This window comes from Schistocerca serialis, chromosome 2, assembly GCF_023864345.2.
Source record: "Schistocerca serialis cubense isolate TAMUIC-IGC-003099 chromosome 2, iqSchSeri2.2, whole genome shotgun sequence".
Classification (NCBI taxonomy): Eukaryota; Metazoa; Arthropoda; class Insecta; order Orthoptera; family Acrididae; genus Schistocerca; species Schistocerca serialis.
The window spans coordinates 462,110,860-462,133,298 of NC_064639.1; the positions used below are offsets into that span (position 1 = coordinate 462,110,860).

Consider the following 22,439-nt stretch of genomic DNA (forward strand, 5'->3'; position numbering starts at 1 on the left):
CTACCGACGTTATTCTTACAGCTGCAGAACATTCAATACCACGCACCTCCGAATTTCCCCTGTGCCCCCCAGTTCCTTGGTGGAACGAGGCATGCCGTGATGCAATACGTGAGCGACGGCGTGCTCTCCGCGTTTTCCGCCACCATCCTACTTTGGCCAACTGTATCCGCCATAAGCAGTTCCGAGCGCGATGCCGTCATGTCATCTGCGATAGCAAGAAGGCAAGCTGGAAATTCTTTATTAGCTCATTTAACACCTTCACTCCTTCCTCGGAAGTTTGGAGTCGGCTTCGACGGTTCTCAGGCGTGCCTAGTTTCTCCCCGGTCTCTGCACTCACTGTCGCGCATGACACATTAGTGGACCCCGTCGCAATTTCTAACTCGTTGGGTCAGCACTTTGCTGAGATTTCGAGCTCTTCAAATTACCCGCCAGCGTTTCTCCCGAAGAAACGTGCAGCGGAAGTGCGACCTCTTGCTTTCTCCTCTCAAAATCGCGAAAGCTACAATACTGTTTTCTTCATGCGGGAACTCCAATATGCACTCTCTTCTTCTCGCTCCTCCGCCCCAGGACCGGATGGTATCCACGTCCAAATGTTGCTGCATTTATCAACCCATAGTCTGCGTTACCTCCTTCACTTTTATAATCGAATTTGGACCGACAGTACTTTTCCCAGACGATGGCGGGAAGCTATCGTCGTTCCTGTTCCGAAACCTGGAAAGGACAAACATCTCCCCTCTAGCTATCGCCCCATTTCTCTCACGAGTAGTGTCTGTAAGGTTTTGGAGCGTATGGTGAATTACCGTTTAGCGTGGTGGCTGGAATCCCGCAGTCTTTTAACACCTGCCCAATGCGGATTCCGAAAGCATCGTTCTGCAGTTGACCATCTTGTTGCTCTCTCCACTTATATCATGAACAATTTTCTCCGGAAACGCCAAACAGTAGCAATATTTTTTGATCTGGAGAGAGCATATGATACCTGTTGGAGGACAGGCATCCTCCGCACACTGTTCTCTTGGGGCTTTCGAGGTCGGCTGCCCCTTTTTCTTCGCGAATTTATGGCAGAGCACACATTTAGGGTGCGGGTGAACACTACTCTCTCCCGAACTTTCTCCCAAGAAAACGGGGTACCCCAGGGCTCCATGCTGAGTGTTGTACTGTTTGCCATTACCATCAATCCAATTATGGATTGTCTCCTTCCTGATGTATCGGGCTCCCTCTTTGTGGACGATTTTGCGATCTACTACAGTTCTCAACGGACCAGCCTTCTTGAACGACATCTTCAAGGATGTCTTGATCGGCTCCACTCTTGGGGCATCGAAACCGGCTTCCGTTTTTCTCCCAGTAAGACCGTTTGTGTTAATTTTTGGCGACGTAAGGAGTTTCTTCCGCCCTCCTTACATCTAGGTCCTGTCAACCTTCCGTTTTCAAACGTCGCTAAATTCTTGGGTCTTATGTTTGACAGAAAACTGTGCTGGTCCTCCCACATTTCCTGTCTTTCGGCTCGCTGTCTGCGATCCCTTAACACCCTCCGTGTCCTGAATGGTACCTCCTGGGGAGTGGACCGAGTGGTCCTTCTCCGCCTCTATCGCGCCTTAGTGCACTCGAAATTGGACTATGGAAGCATAGTCTACTCCTCTGCTCGGCCATCTATTCTTCAATGTCTCGACTCTATCCACCACTGTGGATTACGTTTAGTGTCTGGAGCTTTTTACACCAGCCCTGCGGAAAGTCTTTATGCTGAGACTGCTGAACCTCCGCTGTCCAATCGGCGAGCAGTCCTTCTGAGTCGTTATGCTAGCCATCTGTCTTCCATGCCTGCTAATCCAGCCCATGACCTTTTTTTCGACGCCTCCTTTGATGTAGGGTATGCAGGCCGCCCCTCCTCTCTACTACCACCGGGAGTCCGCTTCCGTCAACTGCTGCATTCTCTTTCCTTCCGCTTTCCTAAAACCTTCTTGACAACTTGGGGTACAGCACCGCCTTGGCTCCGTCCCCGGATCTGCCTGCTCCGTGACCTTTGTCGATTTCCCAAGGATGGTACCCCTTCACTTGTTTATCGTCGGGCATTTGCTGCTCTATGTGCACAAATGACGGACGCCACATTTATTTACACTGACGGCTCGAAAACATCGTTAGGTGTAGGGAGTGCCTATATTGTTGGCGACACCCCAAATCACTTTCGGCTTCCCGACCAGTGTTCGGTTTATACTGCGGAGCTTTACGCTGTTCTCCAGGCTGTCCACTACATCCGCCGCCATCAACGGATACTGTACGTTATCTGCTCAGATTCTCTCAGCTCTCTCCTCAGTCTCCAAGCTCTTTATCCTGTGCACACTCTGGTCCACCGGATTCAGGACTGTCTGCGCTTACTCCACCTGGGGGGCATCTCGGTGGCGTTCCTCTGGCTCTCGGGACACGTTGGTATCTGTGGAAATGAGGCGGCCGACATTGCAGCCAAGACTGCAGTCTCTCTTCCTCGGCCAGCTATTCAATCGATTCCCTTCGCCGATCTACGGAGCGTTTTATGTCGACGTGTTGTTCATTTATGGCACACGCATTGGTCGACACTTACCCATAATAAATTGCGGGACATGAAAGCTCTTCCTTGTGCTTGGACATCTTCCTCCCGAACGCTTCGTCGGGAGGAGGTAATTTTAACTAGACTCCGGATAGGGCACTGTCTTTTTAGCCATCGACATCTTTTAAGCGGCGATCCTCCCCCACTCTGTCCCCACTGCTCTCAGCTGTGGACGGTAAGACACCTTTTAATTGAGTGCCCCTATTTTAATCCGTTACACTCCCGTCTACAGCTATCGCCTGATATATCGTCGATTTTAGCAGATGACACGCGCTCAGCCGACCGCGTTCTCAAGTTTATTAATGCCAGTGAAATGACGTCAGTCATTTGAACCTTTTTTTGGGGACAACCAACCCCTTTCTGTAGTGGATTTTTAAGCCTTCCTTCTGCTTTTAGTTTCTCCAATTTTATGACGTTCGTTCCCATTGCTGCTGGTTTTCAATTTCGGTTTTTTACTGTTTCCTAAGTCACGGACCGGGCGCTAATGACCATAGCAGTTTTGCGCTCTAAAAACCAAAACAAAAAAAAACAAAAAATCAATAACTATATTGTACTGCACACTTTCTGAAGTAGCCTATGTTCTTCCTCAGGGTTCAAGCTACCTCGTTACCAAATTTCATCGCAATCACTTCAGCAGGAATAATAAATTTATTTAAATGTCATGCATCATGTGGCAGTGTATCATGCCTCTAAATGTTTATGACATCATATATCCTGAACCATGTGTCGTGGACACGGTTGACAGCAAAGAAGTAATAAATAAAAATGTCTTGCCTGATACAAAAATGAACAGTGAAAATGTAGTAAGCAATGCACTTTTTTCCTTTCATCATTATGTGGGGTCAGCCATAAAAAGTTTCTTAAAGGTTTGAAATGATGTGTAAAGTTGGTTGCAAGTAACTTAATGCTCTCACTCACAAATACTGAATGAATAAAATGTGGGTATTCACTCATCATAGCCTACACTTCTTTTTCCCTCCCACCCCTTTCATAAGTTGGTGGTTCTTACCACAACAGTGATCCTTCCCAGACAGTAAGTGATAAATGTACCAAGCTTGGTTGAAATCAGTCCAGTGGTTTGGAGATGTGAAACATACACTACGTGATCAAAACTATCTGGACACCCCCAAAAACATACATTTTTTTCATAGGAGGTGCATTGTGCTACCACCTACTGCCAGGTACTCCATATCAGTGATCTCAGTAGTCATTAGACATTGTGAGAGAGCAGAATGGGGCACTCCACGGAACTCACAGACTTTGAACATGGTCAGGTGATTGGGTGTCACTTGGGTCATACGTCTATATAAAAGGTTTCCACACTCCTTAACATCCTTAGATCCACTGTTTCCGATGTGATAATGAAGTGGAAACATGAAGAGACACATACAGCACAAAAGCATACAGGTCGACCTCGTCTGTTGACTGACAGAGACTGCCAACAGTTGAAGAGAGTCGTAATGTGTAATAGGCAGACATCTATCCAGACAATCACATACGTATTCCAAGCTGCATCAGGATCCAGTGCAAGTACTATGACAGTTAGGCAGGAGGTGAGAAAACTTGGATTTCATGGTCAAGCGGCTGCTCATGAGCCACACATCACACCGGTAAATGCCAATGACACCTCGCTTGGTGTAAGGAACGTAAACATTGGACGAATGAACAGTGGAATAATGTTGTGTGGAATGACAACTCACAGTACACAATGTGGCGATCCAATGGCAGGGTGTGGGTATGGCGAATGCCCGGTGAACATCATCTGTTAGCATGTGTAGTGCCAACAGTAAAATTCGGAGGCGGTGGTGTTATGGTGTGGTCATGTTTTGTATGGAGAGGACTTGCACCCCTTGTTGTTTTGCATGTCACTATCGCAGCACAGGCCTACATTGATGTTTTAAGCACCTTCTTGCTTCCCACTGTTGAAGAGCAATTTGGGGATGGCAATTGCATCTTTCAACACGATCGAGCACCTGTTCATAATACACGGCCTGTGGCAGAGTGGTTACACGACAATAACATCCCTGTAATGGAATGGCGTGCACAGAGTCCTGACCTGAATCCTATAGAACACCTTTGGGATGTTTTGGAATGCCAACTTCGTACCAGGCCTCACTGACCGACACCAATACCTCTCCTCAGTGCAGCACTCTGTGAAGAATGGGCTGCCATTCCCCTAAAAACCTTCCAGCACTTGATCGAACGTATGCCTGCGAGAGTGGAAGCTATCATGAAAGCTAAGGATGGGCCAACACCATATTGAATTCAAACATTACCAATGGAGGGCGCCACGAACTTGTAACTCATTTTCAGCCAGGTGTCACATAATGTACATACATACATTTTTATGAAGTGTATGAATATCTCCCCCCCCCCCCCCTACCCCTCCCCTGCAGTCTGATTTTGAAGAAATATAGGCTGTACTTTACCCCCTAGCTACACTGAAGCTACTAGTGAAACCCCATAAAAATCTGTCCAGTAGTTTTGGAGATTAACATGTTCAGACAGATAGACTAGAAAGTTTTAATAAAACTTTTTCTTTCCATGGTCCGATTTTGGTGATTAAATCTTTTTCAGTGCCCCAAACTATGCTCAAGTTGCTACAAAAACCACATGAAAATATGTCTCATATTTGGAGATTAGCACATTCGGAGGCAGACAGACACATCAGTTTTACAGATTTATTAGTAATATAGATTACCCATTTTCCCTATAGCTTATACCTACTTTCCTGAGATTTTCAAACATTTTTGTGTTGTTGAAAACGTTTAGTAGTTCGACAAATCCTATGAAATTGGCTTGCCGCCTTCATTATCAAGTGCATTGTCGGAATGAATTGGTGCGCCCATTGTCTGACATGATGGTTCAGGGAAGCCCTTCAGTGGTGAGGAACTGGAGGGGCACATTAATTGTGGCATCTGTTGTGGTGGATGTCATGTTGACCACAAATGGGTAGTTAAGAGTATAAGCTAACAAACCACATAGGACCTAGAAAGGCGTCCGTAAAGTCCGAATGAATGCAGTTCCAGGGACAGTGGAGGAAGGCAGGGCAGTCGGGTGAAATATTGGGGTGGTGCAGCCTGATAGTGCTAGGCGCAAGTGGAACAGCTGCGTATTATGGCTTCCACATCCTAGTTTAACTCTGGCCAGTAAGCGTGTCACTTCGCTGCGCCTTTCATTTGTGACATTCCCCAGTGGCCACAATGGAGGAACTGTAAAAGTGGAGGTCCTGGAGCTGTCTTGGAACAAAACGAGGAGCTGTAAAGGAAAACCTATGCCAGGTTTGTCGCCATTCCATGTCTATGTGGAAACAGGAAATTTCCTGCTGGTGAAAGGCCGCGTCTGGTCCTGCAGATAGGTGAGGTAGATTGTCTGCATTTGCATGATGTGCTGTGGGCTGATATTTAATGGTATAAATACAGAAGCTGAGGAAAAGTGCCCAATGCTGGAACCATTGCACTTTGCATTTCAAAATACTGGAGGAGGATCTGAACAGTGGTACCAGCAGTTTGTGATCAGTAATTAAAGTGATCTTAGTCCCAAACAGGTTGACATGGAACTTCTTAACTGCATATACAATCCCTAAAGCCACTTCTCTATCTGCGAGTAGATCCTTCAAGCAGGGGTCATTATCTTTGATGCATAGGCAATTGGTTGCTTCATGTCATCATCATTCCTATGTGCCAGCACTGTACCAATGCTATATGGAGAAGTATCCATGGCCAAAACCAGTGGGTGCAATGGGGAAAAGGAAGGAAGGCAGGGTGCCAAATGCAGCTTATGGTTCATCTGCATGGAAGTGCAGTCCCATACAGCCATCCACTCGTACTAAACATCTACCTTTCTCAACTGGTTTAGTGGATGGGTTATATGAGTTACTTGTGGAAGGAACTTAGAATAATAATAATTATAATAATTCATTTACCCCAAAAAAAGCCTGTGCCACCTGTAACTTTTGGGAGCGGGTAGAGATTTGATAGTGGTGATATTGCAATCACTGGGCTGGACCTCATCTTTGTTGAGCAAGTGCCCGAGCTACTGCTCTTGGCTCCAGGAAAAACTAGCATTTACATAAGCAGCACTTTAGCCTCGGATCACATAATGTAGCAAATAAGGTGCACAGCTTTTTTAGATATTCCCAACACCTAAAATCTTAATATTGACTCATCGAGATAGTTAGTGCAACTGGAAATGGACATGGTTAGCTGTTCCAAACATGTGATAGGGTGGATTGCGACATGTGTCTGGGCAGCCTTCGCAGAGATAGCCACTTGGTTTCTTTACCAATATCAGGAGTGGTGCAAGTGCGTGTTGTAACTGGTCCAATCATCCCAACATCATGAAGTCTTTTGAGTACCTGCTTAACAGCTATCTGTCACGAGACAGGAATGGATTGTGCATGGCAAAAACAGGCACCACATCTGGACCCAAGGAGATATAACCCTGGAAACCTGTGGTGCACCCCAGGCCAGGTTCGAAAAGAAGTGAGAAAGTGGCACAAAGGTCGTCAAGTTCCTGGAAGGGAACTATATCAGAGACAAACTAACCTTGTCACTGATGGAGAATCCAAGTAATGAGAAGGCACCCTGACTGAAAATTTTGACAGCCAAGTAACTTGTCGATGACAAACAGCATTATCAGTCATATGACCTTCTTGTAGACTGCAGAGATGGAATTGACCCTGGAGGTAAACTCAAGTATCACCAAAACTACCAACATATAGAGGGCAGCGCTAATGCAGGTAAATCTAGATGAGCATACGTTTGGAAGTTTAGCCAAATAAACAAAGCCCCCATGTCCACCTGGAAAAAGTCCTCTGTTTGCAATTGCGAGGATGATAAACAGCTTGGTGGCAAAAGGATTGCCCAAGGAAACAGTTGCCTGAAGTTAATGCACCATTCCTTCACAGCCGCAGGAAACTGGTTTCGACTGTCCTGACAGTTTATGACAGACAGTTCAGAGTTGTCACAACAGGTGCAGTGCATCCGGCAATACAAATACTCTGCATGTGTCTGAGCTATGAAGCAGTCTGTGCATGACGGAAGAAACCCATTGCCCACACCAGCAGGATGTGAACACTTGTTCAGAGGTCATCAACACATGTGATGAATTATGGCGACACCATTGTGTAAGTGCTTTATGAGGATTTTGTGGTTTCTGGACTGCTGCCACCAGTGATCAAACGATGAAGTGCTTATTTGCTGCATGCAATTTTTTTGAAAGTGCATGATTGTCAAAATATTGTCCAATGAAGCATTTATCCAGCTCAAGGGCTGATGTGTGCACTTCTGGATCAAAAGCAAGGTGGGCCACTATGTCTCCAATTAGAGCCTGCATACGAGGTTTTGCATGCTGGGTTTGCACAAGTGAAATCGCATCTAGGAATCAGTCCTTCTAGATCAGTTCTCCTGGTTGCAATATAACTGACCAGATTGCTTGTGATTTTGATGAAATTCGCATCGTGAGGCAACCACATGGAATTGTTGCAAGTAATAATTCGAAAGCAGTGAGCACATCTTCTTGAATGTGAGTGTGATTGAATTTGAAAGGGGAGTCAATTTCTTCAATAAGAAAGGAGGAGTGACCATAAGAGAGCGTCATCAAAGACAGTGATGTACTGTTTCAGCCATTTCTCCACCTGGGCTAAAATGGTTCAAATGGCTCTAAGCACTATGGGACTTAACATCTGAGGTCATCAGTCCACTAGACTTAAAACTACTTAAACCTTACTAACCTAAGGACATCACACACATCCATGCCCGAGGCAGGATTCGAACCTGCGACCGTAGCAGCAGTGTGGTTCCGGACTGAAGGGCGTAGAACCGCTCGGCCACAGAGGCCATCACTCCACCTGGGAACTGACAACTGCTTGTGTGTGGGGGAGCCCTGTTTCTGCTGTAGATCCTTCAAAAGCTGAAGTTCCTGAGGGAGCATCTCTAATCTGACAAAGATTGTGAACAATGGAAAGAACTCACTCAGGCTGGCAACCAGCATGGAGTTGTGACTAGCAGATTGTCAACTGCAGTCAGAATACAACAATGAAAACTGGACAAGTGAAGCCAGCTTGAGAACCAAACAAGTTCCCAAGTTAATCAAATAGAATAACCAAGATTTAACAAAGCAGAAAAACACGATGATGTGCATAGTTGCACAAGTAGCAGCTCCACCAAGCAGGCTTTGTCGAGTTCCATACACTTTGCTGGGCCTTCAACCTCACCCGTCCAAGATATCAGAGTCCTCCTCTGTCCTCAAGTTTATCTTCTTCATGTGTCTCTGGCAGGATTTCTTCTTTTGCTTCTGCTGCCCTTCTCCCAGTACTTCTGTTCAGGCTGCTTCTTCTGCTTCGGCTTAGACCTATTCTTCAGGCTAGCCCTCATACTGAAGCTCTTGTTCCAGAATTACTTCTGCTTCTCCTTCTGGTAGTGCTTCTGGCATTTCCTCCATGGATTCAGCATCATCTGGTGGCTCTTGTTGCTTCGAAATATCTTCTAGTTCCAATTCTTCCCTAGATCCTGTTCCTGCACTTCAATTTTTTTTCTTTCCCATTGTTGTTCACCTTTGTATATTGTCTTCAATTCCATAGAGGCATGGCCCTGTCCTCCCTCCCCCTATTTTTACATTTGCTTGCTCCCTTCCTTGCCACTGTGGCCAATTTGAAGACCCACCACTGAAGGTGGCAGGATGTCACATGTGCTGATAGGTCTTGTGTATCAACTGTGGTATCAGGAAACTTCTGTGTTTTATCTTCAAGAACTTTGACTTTTCCTCCTAAGTCATCAGGTTTTGCCCACAAATTGCAATTTTGGCCAAACATTCCTTTTTTGGAGCACTTATTCTTTTTGTTGGCCGTCATTGAATCCCTTTAGTTCATGCTTTGCCCTTTCTTGCGCTGTTCTTGTTTCTTGCCCATAAATCCTCTTATCAAACCAGTTAATTTCTCATATTCTTACATCAGTGGCTTCTGGGCTTCCTATATTTACTATATTTTAATAACAGTTATGGACAGATATTGTATTGGTAAAGAGTCGTACATAACACAGTTAGGAAAAAATAAACTTTCTCAGTGTAAACTGTTGATTAAATGAGGAGGTAAAGATCTAACAACCTTAGTGTCGGACATATCATTACAGTGCTACAAGAAATTTATATTAAATATGGACTGATAACTAATATTATACTGTAGTGTTGAAATCTCATTATTTTCTTTCAAATATTAATTCATAATATTTCTGATGCAGTGCATATAATACCTTAAGACTTGGCACCTTAGTTGACACTCACTTCTTGTACTACAGCCCAAATTGCTTCTTTGTAGTTCACCATATATGAATCATGTTTGTGATTACCCACCTCATCAGTTTTACTGTTATCACATTGGATGGTTTCTCCAAAAAAGATAAAATGGATAAAACTGCTGAAATTGCTACGTGGTGGTTGAGAACAGTTGAGATGTTGAATGATTGGTACAGTTTCTCCATCAGCAGTGACAGTTTTAGCAGGAGTATTTTTTTCTGTCTTGTTTCATTATATGATAGCTTTAAATTGGACTATTTTTACTCACAGTTCCAGTAATATTATGATGTCAGAAAAGAATCATTACTTTCAATTTCTTTTCTTAGCAATGGTGCCATGAAAATTTTCTCAATGTGCGAAATCTTCAGTATGCAAGTGATGTGTACACACAACTTCTGGAGCTTTGTAAACGATGCAAAGTTCCTCTGTCATCTTGTGGACAAGATATTGACAAGATAAGAAAATGCCTTGTTACGGGATTGTTCATGAATGTAGCTGAACTTCAAAGAGAAAGACAATACATCACTGTAAGTATTTCAGTTTCTAAAATTCTGTAATTCAGTATGTTATACCTTCAGAATAAGCTTAATGTTTAAAAGCTTCACTTCAATGACCTCTATCAGACAAATGTCATTTACAATTACTGACAGTAAATTAGTGGACATGTTGCAAATGGTACTACCAATATTGGAAACACGTGCTAATTACATTTCATTCACATTCTTTTACTCTTTCCTTATAGAACTTATCCCAGCTGTTTAATACATCTAACAGCTTATTTGGTCAAATACAATCCAACGATTATGCGCCTAGTGGTTCTTGGTTCTATAGGTTATACATCTACGTTACTTTACTCTCATTTTTAAAGCTCATTCAGTGTGGGTGAAAAGTGACAGTGTATTGTATAAGGGGCATTCAAATAAAACCTGGTCAATAGTGTAAAGTAGCGGTAAGGATTTTACTAACTCAAAAATGTAGTTATACACATACTCATAAATAGTCGCCAAAACTGTTGGCACATTTATCCCATTGCAACACTTGCCAGTCGATTCTGTACTTCTCAGATCCAGGCCTGGACCCAGTCACACACTTTGTCGTCTGTTGCGAATTGATGTCCGCAAATAGCTTGTTTTAGAGGTACAAACAAATGAAAGTCACATGGTGAAAGGTCAGGACTGTACGGTGGATGTTCCAGCATTTCCCATCGAAACTGCTGCAATGTCGCCTTCACCGCACTGGCCGTGTGTGGGTCAGCATTATCATGCAGGAGGATAACGCCATTGGACAACATGCCTCAGCATTTCGACTTGATGGCTCATCTAAGATTCTGTAAAGTGGCTTGATAACACTGGGCATTGATGGTGGTTCCCCATTCCAGGAACTCCACAAGCAGTGAGCCCTTGTGGTCAAAAAAGGAGGACATCATGACCTTACCAGATCTGGTGTGCATGGCCTTGATTTCTTTGGAGGTGGTGAAGTCCCACATTTCCACTGCTTGCTCTGAAGCTCGCTTTCCAGTTGAAAATGGTGACACCATGTTTCATCACCTGTGACAGTATGCGACAGAAAGCCGTATTCCTCCTCATGATAACGTTGCAGATGACTCAAAGACAGCACCATTCGAGTATTGCACTGTTCAGTGGTCAGTTGGTGGGGAACGCACTTCGCACAGATATTTCCAAACTTAAAGTGTTGATACATTATGGTGTGGACGGTTCCCACTCTAATACCCTGATGGATCTCGTCCACAGTGATTATGCCGTTGTCCAAGTCTAAAGCATTCACTTCTGCAACCATTTCCGGTGTGATGACATGATGAGCCTGTCCAGTGACTCGCGCTCTTCAAGGAATCGTTTGTGCCATTCCACATCCCTTGAACGACTCAGACTGTACTCATTGCACATAGCCTTCATCTGTCAATACATTTCATGCCTCCAGCTCCCTCCACTGCCAAAAATCGAATCACTCTTTGTTGTTCCTGCTTACTCGCCTACATGTTTGGTAGTGGACTATAACTTGTGTGACCACCTTCTCTTCAGCGTGAAACCACACTGGTACTATGCAACATCAAACAGTGCACACACATCAGTCTCTCTACAAATAGATGGCACCACCATATCCGCAGTTACATGGTGCCACCGTACGTGTAAGGCAACGGTAGACGCACTGATCAGGTTTCATTTGAATGAACCTCATACTTCGTGAATTGAAAAATCCCCTGTATATCCCAGACTACAATAACAACTCAGTGACTCTTATGGTGGTAATAGCACATGTATGTATGTTACCTACTTCATTACTTTTTTTCTAATGTTATGCTATCTGTATGTTCATCAGTCTGTATAGTAGATATTTAATCCCTGTGCATGAACATGAAAAAGTACTTTTAATTCTATCAATTTCATTGTGTGTTTCTCACTTGCATTAATCCAGGCCATTTACTTGATATGATGAGTGTATAATTTCACTCAGTTGACACTGTACATTACTTTATTTTTTGCTTGCTGCTGAAAAATATGAAATATTTTGTGGAAATGAAATAACAGGTTAAGGAATTGTTAAGAAAAAAGTCAAAATGCATAAACCCTCTGTTGTAAAAAAATGTGGGAGCTAGTGCACTAATAAGGCGGAAAAAAATAAAAATTTACAAAGATTATCTTCAAAATTATTCCAAGCAAGGTACTCTCAATTTTTTAAATTTATTTATCTCACCAGTTCCCAGTTATGGGCACAGATTTCTGATTTTACATTTCATTCTTGGTGACATGTGATATTGTGATCAGATTTTTTATAACTGTAAACTATGAAGATTACGAAGGGAGAAACAGCATTAGCACTTCGTCTGTGTGTGTGTGTGTGTGTGTGTGTGTGTGTGTTCATTTGTTTCAGTTCTGAATTTTTATTAGTTTTCGTACACATTTTGGAGAAATATATTTTTAATAATTGATTCTTTTATAGGTGGACACAAGGCAAGCTGTCACAATACACCCATCATCAGTATTGTTCGGATCGTATCCTCCATTTGTGTTGTTCACTGAAGTAGTGCAAACAGGACGCTGCTATCTGAGACAGATTTCAACAATAGAACCAGAGTGGTTATTAGAGATTGTTCCTAATTATATTCGTAACCATAAACTTTCATTTTCATCTGTTTCATAGCAGTTGTAGCAGAATGTGTATGTGAAAGACACAAATGTACAAATGATGTAGGAAAGTCTTTGTGTGCATTCAGCAAGTAACAATTGCCAGTTTAAGAGGCTGGATGATCTCATTTTTCTCATAGCAACTTTTCTGTGAACATGAGATTGTTTGTGAAATTCTTGTAATGGAAAACAGGTAGATGACATGCTATAATGCATAATGTGTGGTTTTGTATCCACATTTTTTATGGAGGGCTTACTAACTGACAAAACTGGTTTCATAATTGTCACCAAAAATCACCATAAAGTACAGTTATATTCTTTCTATTTTATACTGAATTTATATAAGTTTCTGAAATATATTTATTTTATTGAACAATTATATTTTTTTAATGTAACTTCTTCTCTATCTCTATTTTTAAAAATAAATTGTACAAACAACTACTTGAATAAAAATGTGTTGTCTTTATTATAGAACCATGCTTATGACAATATGCACCATTTCTCTGTGTGTAGGCAATACAAACACAATGAAGATAGCCACTTATGATATAGTAGAGATTTTAAGTAGTAAATGGACATGAGGGCAAGAACTAGGACATAGTATCTCAGCTTGCCTTTTCCCTTTAACAGACACAACTACATCGTCCCACAGTGGCCCAGTCATGATAAATGATATTGAGTGGAGAAGGTAAGATAAGCAAAGGAGGACAGACACAAATGGAATGACAATAAATGAAAATAATAATAATTATAATACAACACCAAAAAGTGTGCCCTGGTACAGGAACAGAGCTAGTGAAGAGACCAAAGTGAAGTGATGTACAAAGGAGTAACTCAGAGAAACATACAATGAAGAGCCAAAGAAACTGGTACACCTGCCTAACATCGTGTAGCATCTAGACATATCTGGAGTCCCTTATCCCTCTCAACTGCACACACCTCACACCATTACAGAGCCTCCACCAGCTTGAAGAGCCCCTGGTGATGTGCAGGGTCCATGGATTCATGAGCCTGTCTTCATACCCGTACATGTCCATCCGCTCGATACAATTTGAAACGAGACTCCTCCGACTAGGCAACAAGTTTCTAGTCACCAACAGTTCAATGTCAGTGATGAAGGGTGCTAGTGAGGCGTAAAGCTTTGTGTTGTGCAGTCATCAAGGGTATATGAGTGGGTCTTCAGCTCCGAAAGCCCATATCAATGATGTTTCGTTGAATGGTGATGGCCCATCATTGAAATCTACAATAATTTGCGGGAGGGTTGCACTTCTGTCTTGTTCAACAATTCTCTTCAGTCGTCATTGGTCCCGTTCTTGCAAGATCTTTTTTCCGGCCACAACAATGTCAGAGATTTGATGTTTTACCAAATTCCTGATATTCACAGTACACTTGTGAGATGGTCATACGGAAAAATCCCCACTTTATCACTACCTCGGAGATGCTGTTTCCCATTGCTCATGTGCCCACTATAACACCACATTCAGACTCACTTAAATCTTGATAATCTGCCATTGTAGCAGCAGTTACCGATCTAACAACGGTGCCAGATACTTGTTATCTGATATAGGTGTTGCTGACAGCAGTGCCATATTCTGCCTGTTTCATATCTCTGTATTTGAATACGCATTCCTATACCAGTTTCTTTGGCAGTTCAGTGTAGGTATTGTATCTCAATCTTGTAATGATTTAGTTAATGTCCACATCAAAGTAGTCCACTTCTCTAACTACTCTCTGTTTACTATTTTTCTTCTATGATTGGAATTTTTTCTTTGCGGGGGCTAAAAGTGCTCTTGTCAAATTTCTGTCAATCTTGATCATGTTTGAAAACCATTTCATTGTGCTTCTGAGTTTGGGACATTGTCGTAAGACAGTGAGGAAAGTAGTTGGGTGGGGAATTGTTCTTCTAAATGTAATTCAAAAGTGTTGAATGACCTAGTGCAGTGTTGTGATGCTACTTCCTAATCTGATTTTGACATACCAGATCTCTTCCTGAATATGAATTCTTGCAGGCACATTAAAATCTTTAGTACAGTTCTTTGCACCATATGGGAACGGAAACGAATTGGTGATTACTAGTGCCTTTCCAATCACAGAACACAAAATATCAGTACTTGGTTAAAGTAGCATGTGCGTACTTCATTTGGTCAATGAAACACTTTCCTGCTGTTAAAAGTGCATTTTGCTTTCCATTTTGTAATCATATATTTTTTTTTTTTTTTCTCAAAATTTGCATTTGCAAGCCTTTTCTGACTCACAGAAACTTGCTTCTTTTTCTGTTCATCCACCAACATTAGAGACACGAATTATGCAGTGAACAGGTCAAACGAAATTTCTCTGTTGTTGTATGATATGACACAACATTTATACTCACTTTATTGGTTACTTCTCAGGCCATTAATGTTGCTCACTGTACACAAACTATCCACATGACAATGATCTGTTCCTGTCAAAGACTGTCCATGTCATGTGAATTCATTAACTAATGTTCCACCTTTTCAAACACTTGAATGAATCACAACACTCGATATAGATTACACATCCATTAGTGTATGATTGTTTAAGCAAGTGACATATATCTTTCTGGAAATTTTTTATCTTGGTTACAGTCAAATTTCACACACACAGTGTTTTAGTTCCATCATAATATTCATTGAAATTATATGTGTACTCATTTGGATACCTACAGCTAAACCAAGTGAGGTGAAGCAGTGGTTAGCACACTGGACTTGCATTCGGGAGGACAACGGTTCAGTCCCGCGTCCGGCCATCCTGGTTTAGGTTTTCCGTGATTTCCATAAATCGCTCCAGGCAAATGCCGGGATGGCTCCTTTGAAAGGCCACGGCCGACTTCCTTCCCCGTCCTTCCCTAATCCAATGAGACTGATGACCTCGCTGTTTGGTCTCTTCCCCCACACTACCCAACCCAACCCAACCTACAGCTAACAAAAAAGAGGGTTGCGATTTCCTAAAAATTAATGTTTATCTTTCACTGTATGCTAACATCAGCCAAAGTACACGTGAATGTAAAATTCTAGAGTAGTAATCTTAGAAGTTCCAACTGCACCACGAAAAGTGAAAGCAACTGGAAGAGAAGAACAATGCACATGGTAGAAAAAGGACCTGAAGCTTAGAGAGGGGAATATCTGAAGCTGAATTCCACAGAACGAGAGAATCCAGTTACATCTGGAAAACCACATTTAGAGCTACAGAGTAAGCCAGTGGATAACTAGAAATTTACTGTATGCATATTACTTTGTTGTGTTGCAGTGTATGTATTTCATCAATCTATCCAAATTAATCAATCACAACAATGAGAAAGAAATAACTTCTCACCATCTAATGGAGGCACTAAGTAATGGAGAGACACAAACAAATGATCTGAAATGAGGATTTGCATGAAAGCACACAGCTATACTGCCTTGCACTCTGGTGCCTTGCATGTATACTGGTGTGAGGGGCTAATTACTCTCAGTCTTCAAAGTTTTCTTTTCTTTCATAGTGGCCAGACCAAGTAAGATGCATCAAAGCAGCATGGCAGGACTGCAGAAGCTGCCTCACTTACTTTGATATGTGTTTAAGATCATCAGTTCTTTCTCAGCAGACTTCTGCCACATGGTCTTCCACATCTGTTACTTAAAACAACTGGCATTCAGCTGTAACGATAGAATAACTTCATGTGGTTATATTTTTATGTAAATGTTTCTTATGCACAGAGACAGTAAAATATCAGGAAACATTGTTCCATTTCAACAAACCGGAACCAGTGGTAATAGCCGTCTCATAAACAAATTTATTGCTATCAGTACTGTTTTGATTTCTTAAAGGACTGCAGAAGCTGCCTCATATTGTTTGATATGTGTTCAAGAAGATCATCAGTTCTGTCTCAGCAGACTTCTGCCACATGGTCTTCCACATCTGTTACTTAAAACAGCTGGCATTCATCTGTAACGATAGAATAACTTCATGTGGTTATATTTTTACATAAATGTTTCTTATGCATAGAGAAAGTAAAATATCAGAAACCATTGTTCCACTTCAAGAAACCAGAACCAGTAGTAATAGCAGTCTAATAAATAAATTGATTGCTGTCAGTACTGTTTTGCTTTCTTGAAAGGGAACAATCTTCTAAATGAACCACAGACATTGCTGAGGTGGAGCTACGTACAGATAGCCATACTGTATGTACTACCATGACAGCAAGGGGTGTGGAGTTATTGGCGCAACTGTCTAGGGGATTGACTGATCTGCCCATGTAACATCAACCAATATGGCTTTGCTGTGCTGGTACTGCAAGTGAATGAAGTCCAGGAGAAAATACAGCTGTCACTTTTCCCTAGGACATGGTTACATGATCATGGCATCCTCTTGATTAAAAGATTACTGAGGTAAAATAACCCACTATTTAGATCTCTGGGAGGGACTACTCAGGAAGGATGTCATCATCAGAAAAAAAACTGACAATCTACAGGTTGGAGTGTGGAATGTTAGCTCCCCTAATCAGGCAGGTAGGTTAGTGTGAAGGTACAGATATTTTGGAGTTTTAGTCTGGGAAGATCCCCATGAATATCTTATTTTATTCAATATTTCTGTACTCTCTCTTTATTTGCTATACCCAAAGTCTTTGGCTATTTACTGAAGTAGACTTCAGTAACGTAACTATGTCTACATTTCGAAGAATAAGGTGGACAACAGTTCTGCGGGGCCAGAAGACATATAATTTTATCCTGGTGAACCTTCACATTAGAAAATTTAAGGGAAAGAGGATTAGTGAAGTTCACTGGCAGGATGAATAGGACTCGGTCAGGTGAGTGCAGGTCTTTAAATATGAAATCAAATAGAAGTAACGCAGTAGTGTGTCTAATAACATATAAGAAAAGAGGAACACGGGAAAGCTACTATCGGTTGCATAGTGAATGCATTATTTTAGCCCAACAGACACAAAGCCAACACCTACCACAGTAGTGCAAGACTAAATGGCAACTAGCTCCACAGATGAAGAGACTGAAAAATGTATAACGAGATAAAAGAAATTACCCATAGAGTCAAAAGGGAGAGGAAAATTCAATTGTGGGTGCCTGGAATTTGTTAGTAGAAAGAGGAAGAGAAGGAAAATAAGTAGGAGAATGTGGAATGGGGAAAAGGAACAAAAGAGAAAGCCCCATTCAAGAATTTCACACAGAACATAATTTAAATTTGGTTTAAGAATCATGTGAAAGAGACCTAGATACACTTGAGGTTCCAAGCTTGTTATGTGAAGTAAGGCAGAGTGTTCAGAATCCTATTTTAAACAGTAGGACATTTTGAGGGGAGATGTGGACACTGACCATAATTTATTGGTTATGAAGTGTAATTTAAAAATGAAGAACTTTCAAAAAGGTAGTAAATGAAAGAGATGGGACTGGATAAATTGAAAGTACCAGTGAGTGTTGAGAGCTGCAAATGGAACATTAGGCAACAATTGACTGAAACAGGGGAAATGACTACAGTATAAGGTGAACGGGTGCTTTGAGAGATGAAACAATGAAGACAGCAGAGGATAAAATAGGTAAAAAGACAAGGTCTAGTAGAAATCCAAGGATACCACTTGTGATAGTGTATTTACTTGATGAAAGGAGAACATATGAAAACTAAACAGATGAAAGGGAACACAAATGTCTTAAGAGCTGTGTGCAACAGAAAATGCAGAATGGCTAGAGGATAAATGTAAGTCTATAGAAGCTTGTATAACTAGGGGAAGGATAGATACCACCTCATTAAAAATTAAAGAGGCCTTTGGAGAAAAGTGAAACAGCTGTATTAATATCAAGAGCTCAGATGGGAAACTAATACCACACAAAGAAGAAAAAATGAAAATTGAAAGGAATATAAAGAGGGAGTACACAAGGGAAAAAAACTTAAGGGCAATGTTGTAGAAAGAGAAGAGGATGTAGATGAAGATGAAATGAGAGATACCATGCTGTGAGAATAATTTGACAGAGCACCGAAGACCTAAGCTGAAACAAAGACTTGGTGTGGATTACATTCCCTGAGAACTGCTGATATCCTTGGGAGAGCCGGCCATGACAAAACTATTCCAGCTGGAGTGCAAGATGTATGAGAAAGGGGAAATACTCTCAGACTTCAAGAAGAATGTAACAATTCTGATTCCAAAAAAATCAGGTGCTGACAGGTGTGAATATTACTGATCTATCACTTTAATAAGTCATTGTTCCAAAATAATGACATGACTTATTTACAGAAGAATGAAAAAACTGATAGAAGCCATCCTTGGGACAAATCTGTTTGGGTTCCAGAGAAATATTGGAACGCACGAGGCAATACTCCTCCTACAAATTATCTTAGAAAGTACCCCTACGAATTGTAGCTTTTGTAGACAGAGAGAGCATTTGACAAAATTGGATGGAATACACTCTTTGGAAATTTTGAGGTAGTAGGCGTGAAATAGGGGGAGTGAGAGGTTATATACAACTTGTTCAGAAACCAGATGGCAGTTACCAGAGTGAGTCAAAGGGTGTGAAAAGGAAGGAGTGCTTGAGAAGGAAGTGAGACAGGTTTGTAGCCTGTGCATTGAGCAAGCAGGAAAGAAAGCCACAGAAATATTTGGAGAAGGAATTAAAAGTTTAGAGAGAAGAAATAAGAACTTTGAAATGTGCCGATGCCGTAATTTGATCTGAGACAGCAAATGACTTGGAAGAGCTGTTGAACAGAATGAATAGTGGCTTGAAAAGAGGATATAAGATGAACACTAACAACAGCCCAAATCAGGTGATGCTGGCAAAATTAAATTAGGAAATGAGAGACTGAAAGTAGTAGATGAGTTATGCTATTTGGGCAGTAAAATAATTGATGGCTGAAGAAGGCAGGATATAAACTGTAAACTTATAATGGCAAGAAAAGCATTTCTGGGGAAGAGAAATTTATAAGAGAATACAAGCGTTTGAAATATAGTGCTACAGAAAAATTCTGAAGATTAGATGGGTAGACTTGGCAACAAAGGAATTGAGACGTGACTTGACTAAAAGAATGGATCAGTTAGTAGGACACATTCTGAGACAACAGGAAATCATCAATTTAGTATTGGAGGAAAGTATGGAGTGTAAAAATTGCAGAGGGAGACCAAGAGATGGATGGGAAGCAGCACAAGGTATATTCAGAGTGTATGCTTGCAGGCCCCATTCTGTGTGTTGAAGAGGCTTTTCCTACAGCCACTGAGGGAACAGGGGGTAACCAACTACAGGTTGTGGGACACGTTGGCACAAACAATGCATGTTGTGTGAGTCTGAAGCATACTTGGATCATTCCAGTGACTAGCAGACAGGGTTGAGAAACCAACTTTACTCATGGAGTGTCAATGAAGCTCACAATGTGCATCATTATCCCGAGAACAGATCATAGCACACTGGTTTTTAGTTGAGTGGCAGGCTTGAATCAGACACTCTGTGACAAGGTAGACTGCGACTTCCTAGACTCGTCCTATAGAGTTGAGAGTCGTAGGGTCCCCCTAAATAGGTCACGTATCCACTACACATCATAGGCAGCTACTCAAGTAGCAGCCTGTGTGTGGGGTACACGTGTTGTGTCTGTTGCAGCACACAAGAAACTTAAATTGGGGAAGATTCAGTATAAAGGGTGGGCAAAAAATTACAATAGGTTCCTTCCATCGACCACCAGATTGTCCTCTTGATGTAACAGAAAACTTTAGAGAAAACCTCAGTTCACTTTTACATGACTTCTTCCTAATACTACTGTATTCATTGGAGGAGACTTCAACCATCCAACAATTAATTGGAATAATTATAGTTTTGTTATGGTGGATGTGACAGCCTGTGAAATGTTATTAAATGCCTTCTCTGAAAACTACCTAGAACAGGTAATTCCACCCATGACGGAAACATATTAGATATAATGGCAACAGACAGATCTGACATCTTTGAAGAAGTCCAAAACAGAACTGGTATCAGTGACCATGAGGAAGTAATAGCACCAATGAATGTCAAAATACAAATGGCAACTAAGTCAAGCAGAAAGGTTCGTATGGTCAGCAAACTAGACAGCGAAACAACAGTGTCATACATCAATGGAACTTGAAACTTTTAGTTCAGGACAGGAGTATGTAGAAGAACTATGGCTCAAGTTTAAGAGCATAGTTGATAATGCACTGGATAGATATGTACCCAGCAGGACATTTCATAATGGGAGATATCTTCCATGGTATACTTCTAAAGAAACAGAGACTGCTGCATAGTAGGTATAAAGCAAAACATAGGTCTACAGATACAGAGATGCTGAGTGAAACACTATCAGCTGTCAAGAGAGCAATGTGTGAAGTCTTCAGTGACTAATGTAGCAGAATGTTGTCAAATGATCTTTCTCAAAACCCAAAGAAATTCTGGTCATGTGTAAAGGCTGTTAGTGGCACCAAAATGTCCAGCCACTCATGAACAAGACTGGAACTGAAGTTTAGAGTAGCAAAGCACAAGGAGAAATGCTTAACTCATTTCCTCAACATAATTGTCAAAGCACTGAAAAGATGAGTGAAATAAGTATTGGTTCAATGATGTTGAGAAACTTTTAACTACAGGGTGGGGCAAATAAAAGTGGTGTGAAGAACAGAACCCTAGGGTACAACGAAACACAGCAAAGGAAAGGAAATACAGTACTAACCTGACAATAGCAGATGCTGAAAGTGACCACCATTCATCTCTTGGCACTTCTGGGCCCTGGCCAGCAAGCTGCTGAAGGCGATTAAAGCCGAACTTCTGGAATTCTTGCAGTCTCATCCGGAATATTCTATTGCAGTTCTTGAAGAGTATGGGGGTTGTGATACACCTTAAACTTTAGGGCTCCCCACACAAAGTAATCACACACTGACAGATCAGGTGACCTGGATGGCCAGCTAGGGCTGTGATTAGACCAACCTCTGCTAACAAGTCTGTCAGGCATGAAGAATGTGCAAATGTTCAGTTGTATTGTGCTTCTACATTTCAGTAAGGTTTTTGACAATTAATTGCTTATTGGTGATTTCCATCCTCTAACATTTCTTCATTAGGACTGGAATTACCACACTGGTGACCCCAATGATGGTCACGAACATCATTTTTGATCCTACAAAGAGGATTTGCACTTTTGTGATGGACTGATAATGTGGCTATCTTTTGTTGGACTTATGCACTCACTGGTTTTACAGGTCACCAAATCTGCATGCTGTGTACTGGAAGTGTGATTAGTGTTTTTTTTTTTACCTGAGTGTGTGCAGTTCTGGACTTGTGTACATTCTATTGAACATTATTCATCTCAAATCTGTCATCCTACACATCCTGTCATTAATCTGCAGCAGAAACGTTTCTGCCATTATGTGACTCAAACAAATGATTTAACCTCATTGAATGCACAATGGCTTGAAAACAGTGCACTGACTTCAGTGT

At 41.6% G+C, this 22,439-nt stretch overlaps 1 protein-coding gene across 2 annotated transcripts in view; it reads left to right on the forward strand.

Annotated features, from left to right (window-relative positions):
- LOC126457363 (ATP-dependent RNA helicase DHX33) overlaps positions 1-13,408 on the forward strand; it is a 143,964-nt gene extending 130,556 nt beyond the window's left edge. The window contains exons 12-13 of one of the 2 annotated variants that reach the window (XM_050093602.1): positions 10,198-10,398; positions 12,830-13,408. In XM_050093602.1, the coding sequence (XP_049949559.1) occupies positions 10,198-10,398; positions 12,830-13,030 (402 nt within the window). In that variant the 3' untranslated portion in view covers positions 13,031-13,408. The remainder of the gene's footprint in view (positions 1-10,197; positions 10,399-12,829) is intronic. The other variant, XM_050093603.1, reaches the window with a different exon arrangement.
- The last annotated feature ends 9,031 nt before the right edge of the window (positions 13,409-22,439 follow it).